Here is an 11,083-nt window from a genome sequence, read left to right on the forward strand (position 1 = left end):
AAATAATGTGTAAGTAAAAATAAATCCTATACTTCTAATGTGGTTACTAATCATTGCTTAACGTACACGTATATTTAAGAATTTAAGTAATCTTTCAAGATTGCTTACAAATAAGTTATATAAAAATGGAAATTCGATTATATTAAAAATTGTTAAACTTTCTGATGATTTTTGACTAGTATACAAAGAAAATTGTAAAAATGACTTTCAATTTACTTACAGGATTTTTGAATTTTACGACCTAATATACATTAAAAATAGCTTGTAGGAATATGTATATGTATTTGATATAAAAATATCTAAAAAGAACATTAATCTGTAAATATATTTAATAAATTTCAAGTTGAAGTCCAGTAATATTCAGAACAGTACATGTTTAATAAAGTAATCAATATTTTTAACATAGGTTTTTGACATCAGCCTTAGAATCAGAGCTCAAAGAGCTCCATTGAGTATCAATACATTTTTGTAATTTCAATTTAGTATCAACGTCATCATTAGCATTACATATTTTGTGAATATCATAATACTCCTGTACTAATTCATCTATCCATTGATCTAAATTAAAGTTTACTTTTTTTTCGTCATGCTCGATGTGCGCAGTTCGTTCACGAAAATTTACAGAGTTCAATAAATGTGACCACTTTTTCTTCGCTTCTTCAGTAATATGATAGTTATCTGATGCATTATTTACTTCTTTAGCCTTTTCTGCATCGATTCTTTTATTCTTCCAATAGCCTAAAGGTGTTACTAGAAAAGTCGTTTTTGCAACTAATTCGGAATCAGCAGCCACGAATAAATGCCAAGTACCTACGACCAAGTGTTGGTTAAATTGTGGTTTCACGTACCCTGTCTGAAAAGAAACAATGTCCTTGTTATGAAATAAGTTTGAATAGAAAGAAAGTTAATTGAAGAAATTATATATTTACTAATGACATCTCTTCAAGTTGTATGTAATTAACATCTGCTAATCGACCATATGGATCCACCCATAATATTGATAAGTTTTGTGATACTGCGATTCCCATATCAAATTCATATGATAAAATCGGACATGAATACGGTCCTATACTTCCTATTAAATTTCTAAATATTTTCTCCTTTTGATCATAATCAGTATTAATAGACAAACTTTGTATCTTCCCCAACCATTTTTTACTAGTAAAAAAATTATGTTTTAAATAGATCAGAGCTTCTATTCGTTTCACATGTTTTTGCTGAAGTAATGGCTGTTGTACCATAGCTTCTGCAAGTATTAGTATTCCAATAAAATGGTTTTCTCTAAAATAAGCAGTCATCTCCAAGAGGTGGACATTTTTATAATTTATTTTTAATTGACCAAAACACAATCTTGCTAATGAATTTGAAACAGTTAGCTGTGCATCATCAGCCAAAGGGCTCAAGTCTGCTGCATGATATACATTTTGCCAATATGTATCGTAACCTTTCGCTATAGCAGATTTATTAATTTTTTCAGGGTACAACCATTCTTCCACCCTGTCTATGATTCTTTGGTCAATTATAGATTCAAACTTTCTAGCAAAAAATAAATTACGATCTATAGTATTTCGAATTCTGCTAAAATCTTCAAGTTTGAAGTCATTTGGACTGCAACCACACCAATCGACTACAGCTTTATATTGACATTTACAACCCAACTTTCTTTTCCAATTGGTAACGTGTAAATTATTATCTATATAAGTATTGCAAAACCTTGAATTACGTAAGACTGTATGAAAAAAGGATTCAACAGGCAGTAAAGTATATTTGAACACTCTTAAAAGATCAGATACTAGTGTATCTGGATTTGGATTAGCAACATATTCCACAAATTCTCTGCTTAATGCTACCCAGTCACTACCACCGTCTATTTGAATACCTATAAAAGATGATGATTGATAATAAACTAATAATACTATAGTTCCAAAATGAAATAATAACGGGACAATTTACCATCCGGTAATTTGCGATCACCTATTCTCCACATACGCGTATCACATTCTACAAAAGTTTTATCTAAACCTTGTTTAGTGATAAAACGTTGAACTTCCCTTCCATGAGATTTTACAAAATTCATACCTTTATTTAAACCAAGAAATTGAATTAATTGTACGTTAGTTTTTATAGGAAAATCAGATTCTGATAAATTGACGAGAAAATCCCAGTGATGATGATGTGCAAGCATTTGTTGTGCAGATTTCAAAAAGGTTGTTAAAAGACTTGCACCTCCCCAAATGCTTGCATGTCGCAAACCTTTTCCCTTTGCTATTTTAATATTGTTTCTTTGACATGATTTTTCCACTTCTAACATTTCTCGGTAAAGATAATCTTGTCGCTAAAAACATTTGTGGAATAAAAAATATTAAATATATACTTACAAAATACTTACATACTAATTTCGTGAATACAATTTAGTTACCGCATCAACGTGAATATAAAAGAAATGCGAAGGATGATATAGAATATTGATAAGCCGTTTCACTTGGCGACTGGCTCTACCATTTACTGTTAATAAATATGCTATTCGAGCAGGTTTTCCTTTCTCAATTTCTGAACTTGCATTTTGTGCTTCTTGTGCTTTGAATTCTAATAAAAGATGTGAAAAAAAGATAATATAGACGTATATACCAATTCAAATTGTTAAAAATAATAAATGTATATGTATACTGTACAAAAGAATATACTAGTTCATTTTCTTACTCTGTATTCCAGTCCAGAACACATTGATGGTCAAATATCCGCCACAAGAATATTTTGGATTACCAGAGCACTTCATGTTACAACTAGAATCTGGTAATCTCTTTAATTGAGATGGCTTTTCCATTCCACAAAAGCATTCAATGCTAAAATTAAACATACTAAAATGTATCTAATACAACAGGTTGTTCATACAAATATACCATGAAATGGGATTTTTGTATATTCTATTGTTAATTACACAAGAAGTAACAAATATAGCCCTCAATATTTTAAGGGGCGATGGGGAATTCAAATTGAAAAACAAAATTTCTTACGACATAGTGTCTGATTTGCCATTGTTTTGTAATGATAATGCTTTAGAATTAACATACCCATATGCTAAATTAACAATCAGAGGATTCTGATTTTACAGATGCATTAAAGGACAGAAACAGAGGAAAAAAGTCTTAATGCATTTTGTTGTATTTCTTGCAATTTAGCTTCTATAAAGCTTTTAAAAATCCAAAATCCATTTCCTATCAATAACTCAAATTTTTTTTCGAGAATGAAAATAATATACGAATGAATAAAAGTGAATAAAAAATTCCTAATGTGAATTATACAGCTCAGCTTAATCCTTGTAGGTCCTAAACTCTTTGGGCTATGAAAGAAAGACTCTTTTTATTACCATTGCATTTTTATCATTACTGTACTATTCACAGACCAATGTTGCATATACACAACCCAAGTAAAAACAAACATATCCATTGTTTACTTTTTATGAGCTAAAATATAATACTGCATGAAAGAATTAAAACTGTTACTAAAAGCAGGTATGACCTCTCAAGGTCAACAAATTGGGAAAGAACATACTTTTGAGCTATATAAAGAAATCGCTGCAATTTCATTATGTTTGTTGCCACTACTTGTAGCCACATATTATTTTATATAACATATAGTTAACAAGATGTTATCTGTCTAAAAGTTAATAAAGTAAATGTTTGAATTCAGTACACTTACGAGTATTCAGTACCAGCATAGGAATAACCTGATTGGAGACATAGGAATGCACAGCGATCAGGTGAATTGTTCCCTTTAAAAACATGATAATAACCAGACAATAATCTGACTGTTTGATCATCTTTAAAGCATCCTAAGCTGACAGGTTTCTCTATAAATCCTGGAGAATGAGGACACAGAGACTGTATTCTTTTTGGATATAATAATCCCTGTTGATTAAGGCACGTCACATTGACAATGCGTTGTTTGCATACTTGACTTTGTGCACGTGTCACAGCACTCATTGCTTCTCTACTGGTAAATTCACAAGATGGTATAAAGTTTAATGATTTATAATCGAACTTTATTCTAGTGGTACGATTTCGTTCAAATTCTAAAGCTTTATCCGCATTGATTTCTTTGTCCGGTGGAAGCTTCAATTGACGTAAACCTTTTGGTAAACCTTCATCTTCTTCGGGTTCAGAGACATCATCCTATATGTATAAAATAAGGTAATTCATACAATGATACTATTGAAAGAACATAACTAAGAAATTAAAACTTACTTCTTCTGGAGATAATTGATTAGACTTTCGATTTCGTATTTCGAAGCCGAAAAACGTATGAGCTAAATAAATTTGTACACATAGTACAGTAAAACCAAATACAAAAAGCATTCGATATTTTCGTAAACAACTAGATGACCGACTTATTGAATGATTTTTTGTCATAACCATCCTTATTGTACCCGATTACATATATTATTCCTGTTTTCTTAATTTTCTTTCATTTTATGTTTATCATACACAAGAATCGAAGCGCAGCTTTTCATGATAGAAAGCATATTATTACTTTTACGCTCGACATTTACATATTATATTCACTATTTAATGTTTATGCAGAACTGTATATTAGTATCTAAATAAATATTTATATCAAAAGAATAGAACATACTAATTAGTCAATAAATCATAACACAGTCCATGGATACATACAAGCTAACTAAAATACTTCGCAAAAGCGTTTATTCAAGTAGTCAACACATGTTCAAGAACATTCATATTGCATCAGCTTTAGTACAATGAGAAACCATGACATAGACATCAATGAAAACAATTTTACAGAGTAACTTTGAGACATTGTTTTAATAAATAATATTTATTAAATTCATTGGACAAATATAGGGTGATCAGCTTAACTGAGTTTAACTGGAAACCTTGAAATTACTGCCACTATCGGTCAAAGGCAGAAGTACAGAGGTAAACCTCCGTTCTAGACATCTTCTACACGTCGGTTATAGACTTGTCATTGGAGGGTAGAAAAGGAAAGTAAAACCTTCGCAGATAATTTTTCTGAAACAAAGATAAAACATCTACGTGACGTCACATATAGGCAACAAATATACATAAGCTATGCTGATACGATATACAGGGTGATCATTTTATTTGCAAACTCTCGAAAGTGCTGCACCCGTCGCGCCAGAAATGGAAATATAGAGATATTGTCCTCGTGGAACTGTCAATTCTGTAACCTATGTAAATGCGAATGAATCGGTTCCTTGCTAATAACTATTTGCATCGTCAACGCACCAAATTTTTAGTTATAAAATCTTTGCAAATTATTTGCTTGGTTTAATTTGAATTTTTCACTTGATGTCATCCAGAAAATATGAATATAATAATAATTAGTTAAACAATGCACAAGGATTAATGTGCGTGATTAATAATTATTTGGATATGGTAATATAATAATTTAATGATTTATTAGCATAAAAATGAGATGATGAAACACCATATTCCTTAATTGTAAAGGATAGAAGAGTAAGTTACCTAACCTGTTATATTAAGAAACTTGTAAATTTATTGTCTCTTGTATATTTTAGCTTATTTATAATAAATCTCCCACTCTGGGTATCATTCCTGGGGCATAGAAATTGAGTGTTGTACCTTATGGTGAAGATAGACTTTTGATCTCTAGTTACATGCAGATAAGTACGTAAATATTTCTGAGTATTAAAAATAAATAAGTATGTAAGTATTTCTACTGAAACATGTATAAACTGGAGAACAACATGATTCTGTGGCTGGCTGTTCTACTGTAACCAGTTTAATAAATTACAATCTATCCATTAGATGTACCATTGAGACAAGACATCAAGTCGATACACTAGTTCCAGAAAGGATCTTGTCTCTCATTCCATATTACTACTTAACCTGTCTGCTATGAGCTTTAGTGATCCCTTTTTGTGGGATCTCAAAGTTTGCAACAGGTAGATCCCAAGTAGTAAAATTCAATAATAAGCATGTTAGACAAATTTTAGTTAGTTCAAGTGTGCCTCATAGATTATATGTTAGACCTTTGCTGTTCAATCTTTTTCAATGATACCTGTAAGGTTGTTACTAATAGCAAGTTTCTCGTTTATGCGAATGACTTAAAAACCTTTTACACTATTATAAATAAACATAATCATAAATAAACAAAAATTAACGTCATGATAACAATCTTAGATTCAATATACAGTGTGTGTGTTTTATCTATGAACGCTTCAATATTTGGAGAAATATTAGTGATACAAAAAAATAGTTAAGACAAAACTTGTAGGGTTCGAAGGAGCATATATGTTGCCTATATCAAATTAACCTTGTGATGACTTTGAAAAGCTGTATGAAAATCACGGGTACATTTTTTAATGGAATGCTATATTTTTTATTTTATATTCATATAGGTGACATTAAAACATTTTCAAAAGACTATCTACACATGTATTTTGCGCTAACCAATCTGGAGATATTAAATGAGAAATCTTATGCGCCGCTGGCATTAGCGTTACCTGATGTAAATGGTATCATTAAGACTGATACGTAACCTCTCGATATTGTTTTTACACCTCAGTCAAATAATATGGGATGCGAGAGGTCCGATCGGGCGACCGTAATCTCCGGACGCGCGGGTCGTTTACCTGAAGCGGCGCGCATCACTACCTATAACTGCTCACTGCGGAGTTAGTTTTACGAGTTCCATTTTCGGCAATAGCTTATTTTGTAGGCTAAAGTTCAAGGAATATGGTCATATTTTTTTTTTTTAATTTTTGACCCCCGACTCTCTAAGGGAAATTTGCAAAAGAAAAGTTTATTTATAATTTTCCATATTACAAACAAGAGTTTCCAATTAAAAAATATATTATTAAAATAGGCCAAACCTTCCCGTTTAAAATAAAAAAAAATCAACTCAATACGTCGAATAGTTCCTCAGATAAAAATTCCAAAGTACACCCCGGTTTCACGAAAATAGGCAAAAATTGAAAACTTTGACCGCCTGTATTTTGTAAACAAATTTGATAACAGAAAAATGATGACTTAAATCTCCCCTAATTTTATGTGGACTACATCATATTCAATTTTGAACAAAATCCCTGATGTCGAGGTCAAAAAGTGATCGATTTGGCGTGGAATGACTCGCTAGCTCTCTCCAATTTGCACCTCTTTGTTTCTGTGTATGGGTGAGAGTATTATTCGTGCCCCAGGAGAAAACTCCTAGAAATCATTGCCGCCAATTGCTTCTAAAAAACTTCTCGTGAAACACAAATAGTAGGTTACCATTTCCTCTTGAATCATTCAGTCGATGAGCGCGAGAAAAAAACTGCGTCGGAATTTTCTGATTACTCGAATAGAGTTGGAGTCAGAAAATATATGTTGACACCGACTCCATATTAGTAACTATAAAAATGAGAAATATTCTCAAAATAAGTGAATAATTTTCTTTACGCATGCATAATTAAGAATTGCAATTTAATTTATAAAATACGAATGGATTGAAATGTTGCTTAGTCTTATTTGCCTTACTTATGATTATCATAGTCTTAGCCATTTAATATTACAAAGTTACGTCTATGAATACGTTTACTCATTATGTTAACAATCTACTGTAAATACACGATTCAGGGTCAGAATCGGAGGAGTCGCAGAATTTTGACTGCCGACTCCACAAGCCTGAGCGAGTAACTCAAACGGCTAACCTCTGGATAGCTTTCCTCCATTCCAAGCGTAATGCGGATTCTTTAATTGTACCTGTTACGTTTTCGGAATGCACAGGGAAGTACTGAGGTATCCATTGTCGATCGGAGAATTCTATACCCCTTTCTTGGTGGTTGATTTTGTAATTCATGTGGTAGTGATATGATTACTGCAATTATAAATGTTAGCTAGATATTATTTTGAACTAATTATGCGTTTGTGTAATTGAACATGAATATGATATTTTTCTGATTAATTCTGCGGCTCGTACATGAATTAATATTTCATTTCTTATTTGATCTTTTAATAGACAATAGTGTACTAGCTATAACAATTTTTCTTTAAATAATTTCTCAAGTACTTTCGAACTTTATTATGTTAACATTATCAAAATTACTTTTTTTGTTGTGTGTCGCAAAGTAACCAAATAATAGGAATCTTCGCACCCATGGCCCGAACTCGACTCCCAAAAACGATAGTACCATAAAAGGCAAGGACAGGAATTGGGATTAAGAAATGGAAAAAGTCAAGTTCTTTATTTGCTAACGGATTTTCACATGGATAATATCAGTCAGTTTTTCGTCTTCTTCCGATTAAAATGACATCAAGCGCAACATGATTCCGATTACACTGTTCAACACGGGTCTGATTTTGTAAACGTGAATAAACATGTCTTATAGATTTCGACGTGCTGATTACGAATCTGCAAACCGTTTTTTTCCAGAACGTACAGTTTTTGAAAAAATCAATTTTGAAAAAAATGACAAATTCTCAACTTTGGGATTTTTTTCTGCTTTTACCGTAGTAGTCATTTAGTTGTTCTTTGCACGAAATGATTCTGTGGACTCTCCCGAATAAAATAATATAAATAGTTATTAGATTATAAACATCGAAATAGGTTTAAATAACAATTAAAGTGAAAAGGACACCCAAAACGCACCCATTTTTGCTGATATTTTTCACTTTATTTCAAAAAGTAAGGGTCTAGGAGAAAATTTGACTATATCACGCGATAGAGCAAACCTTTCTACTAAGGAAAGCATCAAGCGAATGTCCAAAATTATTCTTGATTTTAATATAGAAATAAAATAGTTTCGCGAAACGCGCGGTGGAGACAGTGGTACTCAATGACGTCAATGCGCATAGTGACCGCTGAACAGCAGGCGGTAGGCGAAGCGTCCTCCGCGCGCGCCGCTGTCATTGAGTACCACTGTCTCCGCCGCGCGTTTCGTCTTTAAGGGATTTATGATAGGGTAATAGGGTCTTAGTCTGCCTGTGGCTGATTGAAGGTGCATGAGATTAAACAGTCCCGTTGGCGACTGGTGGCTGATGGCTACGTTTGGCCTCCCAGCTATCGGGTGTTGTGTGACTGTTCGAAAGAAGAGCGAGTGTTTAAAGAAGGCAAGCGGCCCGACACCGTATTGCTAAAGAATGGGAATATTGTTCCTAAAGGATCTGGCCACGGAGTGGGGAAGGCTATACCTTTTGCTAACAGGACTGTGATGAACCCCACGGCACTTACCCCAGAACCGAACACATTTCTTATTCTTCGCATTTTTCTGACAAATAAATTCCAATACAATTCCTTACAAATTTATCCAAACAAATCGAATCAGAAGACCACATCTAAATTTTAAAATTGTTTATTATTATAAACAATAATCTAACGGATTTTTTCCAGTTTTATTTAAAAGATCAGAGCGTTATTTATAGCAAGTCATCTTGCGATTAAATAATTCAAACGTTACTATGTCAAAAAATATAGAATCTCGTTTCAAAAATATCAGCGACCTTGAAATCTCGTAAAAAGAATGACTGGGAGAAATTTTTTCCATTGTTAAATTACATTGTGTAATAATAAACAGGACAAGTATGTAGGTGCTCTCATTTAGCTTGTTTATATACTATAATTATTATGTTTATTTATTATTACTATTTACATAAAATTATGTTTACAGAAAATAATTAAGGGGTTACATTACTTTGAAACTTTATAAAGATTGCAAGTTAAAGTAAGCTATTATACAACTATTACAACATATAACAAATATTGTTTCTTAGTACCATGATATTTTTTAGTTATATACATTATGAAGTTTTTATAGTTTAATAATTCAAATCGTTAGAAAATTGTACTGTTTAATAGCTTAATACATTAAAAAATTTCAAAATTTAATATCTCAATAGCTGATACGTAGAGTATAATTATTATTTATGTAAGTAGTATATTTAATTATACTAATACATAAAATTCAAAATTTTATAATCTCAACAAAGTCTTTACTGCCCTAGCTGTATGTACTTTGCATTTTACATTGTTTTATTGTATACCTTTCTTCTGTGTAATTGTGTCAAATATATTTATAATACAATTTTAAGGTTAATATCAGACTGTGAATTTTTATTTGAATTAAAATTTTCAAGAAACTTAATAAAGGAATGAAACTTAAATAACCGTATGTCTTATTTTCTAAATATTGCAACTTGATTTATATTCTTCATATTTTCTATATTTTCGCATAAATGAATGAAATTCACAATGTACTTATTAATTATTACTCTTACATAAACATTCAAAAATTACGGGCTTAATATAACCTGCGTGCTCCATTTTAATTGTAATCCGAAAACTCGTAGCGTTGCAATCTGCTTTGAGACATCGCCGGTAATATTGGTGGTGACACTAAAATGATAATGGGGTGCTAGTACCCCAAAAATCAGGGACAGAAAAATACATAGGATGTTAGGTCTATTATTATCTAGTCGGTGACGGTATTGCCAAAGAGGATTAGATAGAGGCGAAAGTGCTGTGGTTTGTTGCGGAAATGTTCGATGTAGGAATATAGAGGGAGGTGGGTTGGTGCCCGTGAAGCGCTAAACCGCTCTGCTCGTGTGATTTGTGCGGATAGCAAAATAATAAACTAGAGAACTTTAAGATGGAGTTCCAGATTTATTAACAAATCAGAGTGACTGATAATTTTTCATTTACATCCAATGAAAGGAAAAATCTATCTACCGATCCGAGATTTTTCTGAGTCGAAGAAAACTCTCACGCGAGATCATCCGCCTCCAAAATTCTCGTCTGTGGACCCAAAGGCCCAATCGTGGAAAAACTCATCCCCCGTCGGTGATAATCCTTCCTACTCTGCACTCCACCCCCGAGTCGCTGGAGGTGGAAGACGCATGCCGTAACGTTTACGCAACGAACAAATCCCACGCAGGAAAAGAGAAAGTGAAAAGGGGCCCGAGTCGAGCGAGCAACCCTTAAGATAATTTATGGCCCTCTTGAAGAGTAAGCTAGCTAGGATCGAGCGTCGTGAGAAATAATGAAGTCCTCAAGGACTGTACGTGACTTAGACGAGATTGTCAATTCGTTAAGGTCTGTTAATATA

General features: G+C 32.5%; 2 protein-coding genes and 1 long non-coding RNA gene across 5 annotated transcripts in view; 1 reads left to right on the top strand and 2 right to left on the bottom strand.

The window, feature by feature from the left end:
* The window catches only part of LOC143186537 (angiotensin-converting enzyme), a 349,658-nt gene that overhangs the window by 299,186 nt on the left and 39,389 nt on the right, over positions 1 to 11,083 (bottom strand). The gene's annotated exons all lie outside the window — the stretch shown is intronic.
* On the bottom strand, positions 360 to 6,647 carry Oxt (Xylosyltransferase oxt). 2 transcript variants are annotated; one of them, XM_076390206.1, is made up of 8 exons: positions 6,509 to 6,647; positions 4,245 to 5,030; positions 3,700 to 4,172; positions 2,701 to 2,843; positions 2,420 to 2,586; positions 1,954 to 2,335; positions 930 to 1,879; positions 360 to 853 (listed from the first exon to the last, which is right to left on the bottom strand). In XM_076390206.1, the coding sequence occupies exons 2-8, from the start codon at positions 4,413 to 4,415 to the stop codon at positions 398 to 400; spliced, it is 2,742 nt and encodes a 913-aa protein (XP_076246321.1). In that variant the 5' UTR covers positions 4,416 to 5,030; positions 6,509 to 6,647; the 3' UTR covers positions 360 to 397. The 2 variants fall into 2 exon arrangements, with proteins under 2 accessions (XP_076246321.1, XP_076246322.1); XM_076390207.1 differs by lacking the exon at positions 6,509 to 6,647 and adding an exon at positions 5,268 to 5,325.
* Positions 5,131 to 6,543, top strand: LOC143186525 (uncharacterized). 2 transcript variants are annotated; one of them, XR_013003067.1, is made up of 3 exons: positions 5,131 to 5,498; positions 5,561 to 5,669; positions 5,811 to 6,543. It is a non-coding gene; the product is annotated as an uncharacterized LOC143186525 (long non-coding RNA). The 2 variants fall into 2 exon arrangements; XR_013003066.1 differs by having other exon boundaries at positions 5,561 to 6,543.

The sequence above is a fragment of the Calliopsis andreniformis genome, unplaced genomic scaffold (genome assembly GCF_051401765.1).
Source record: "Calliopsis andreniformis isolate RMS-2024a unplaced genomic scaffold, iyCalAndr_principal scaffold0001, whole genome shotgun sequence".
NCBI lineage: Eukaryota > Metazoa > Arthropoda > Insecta > Hymenoptera > Andrenidae > Calliopsis > Calliopsis andreniformis.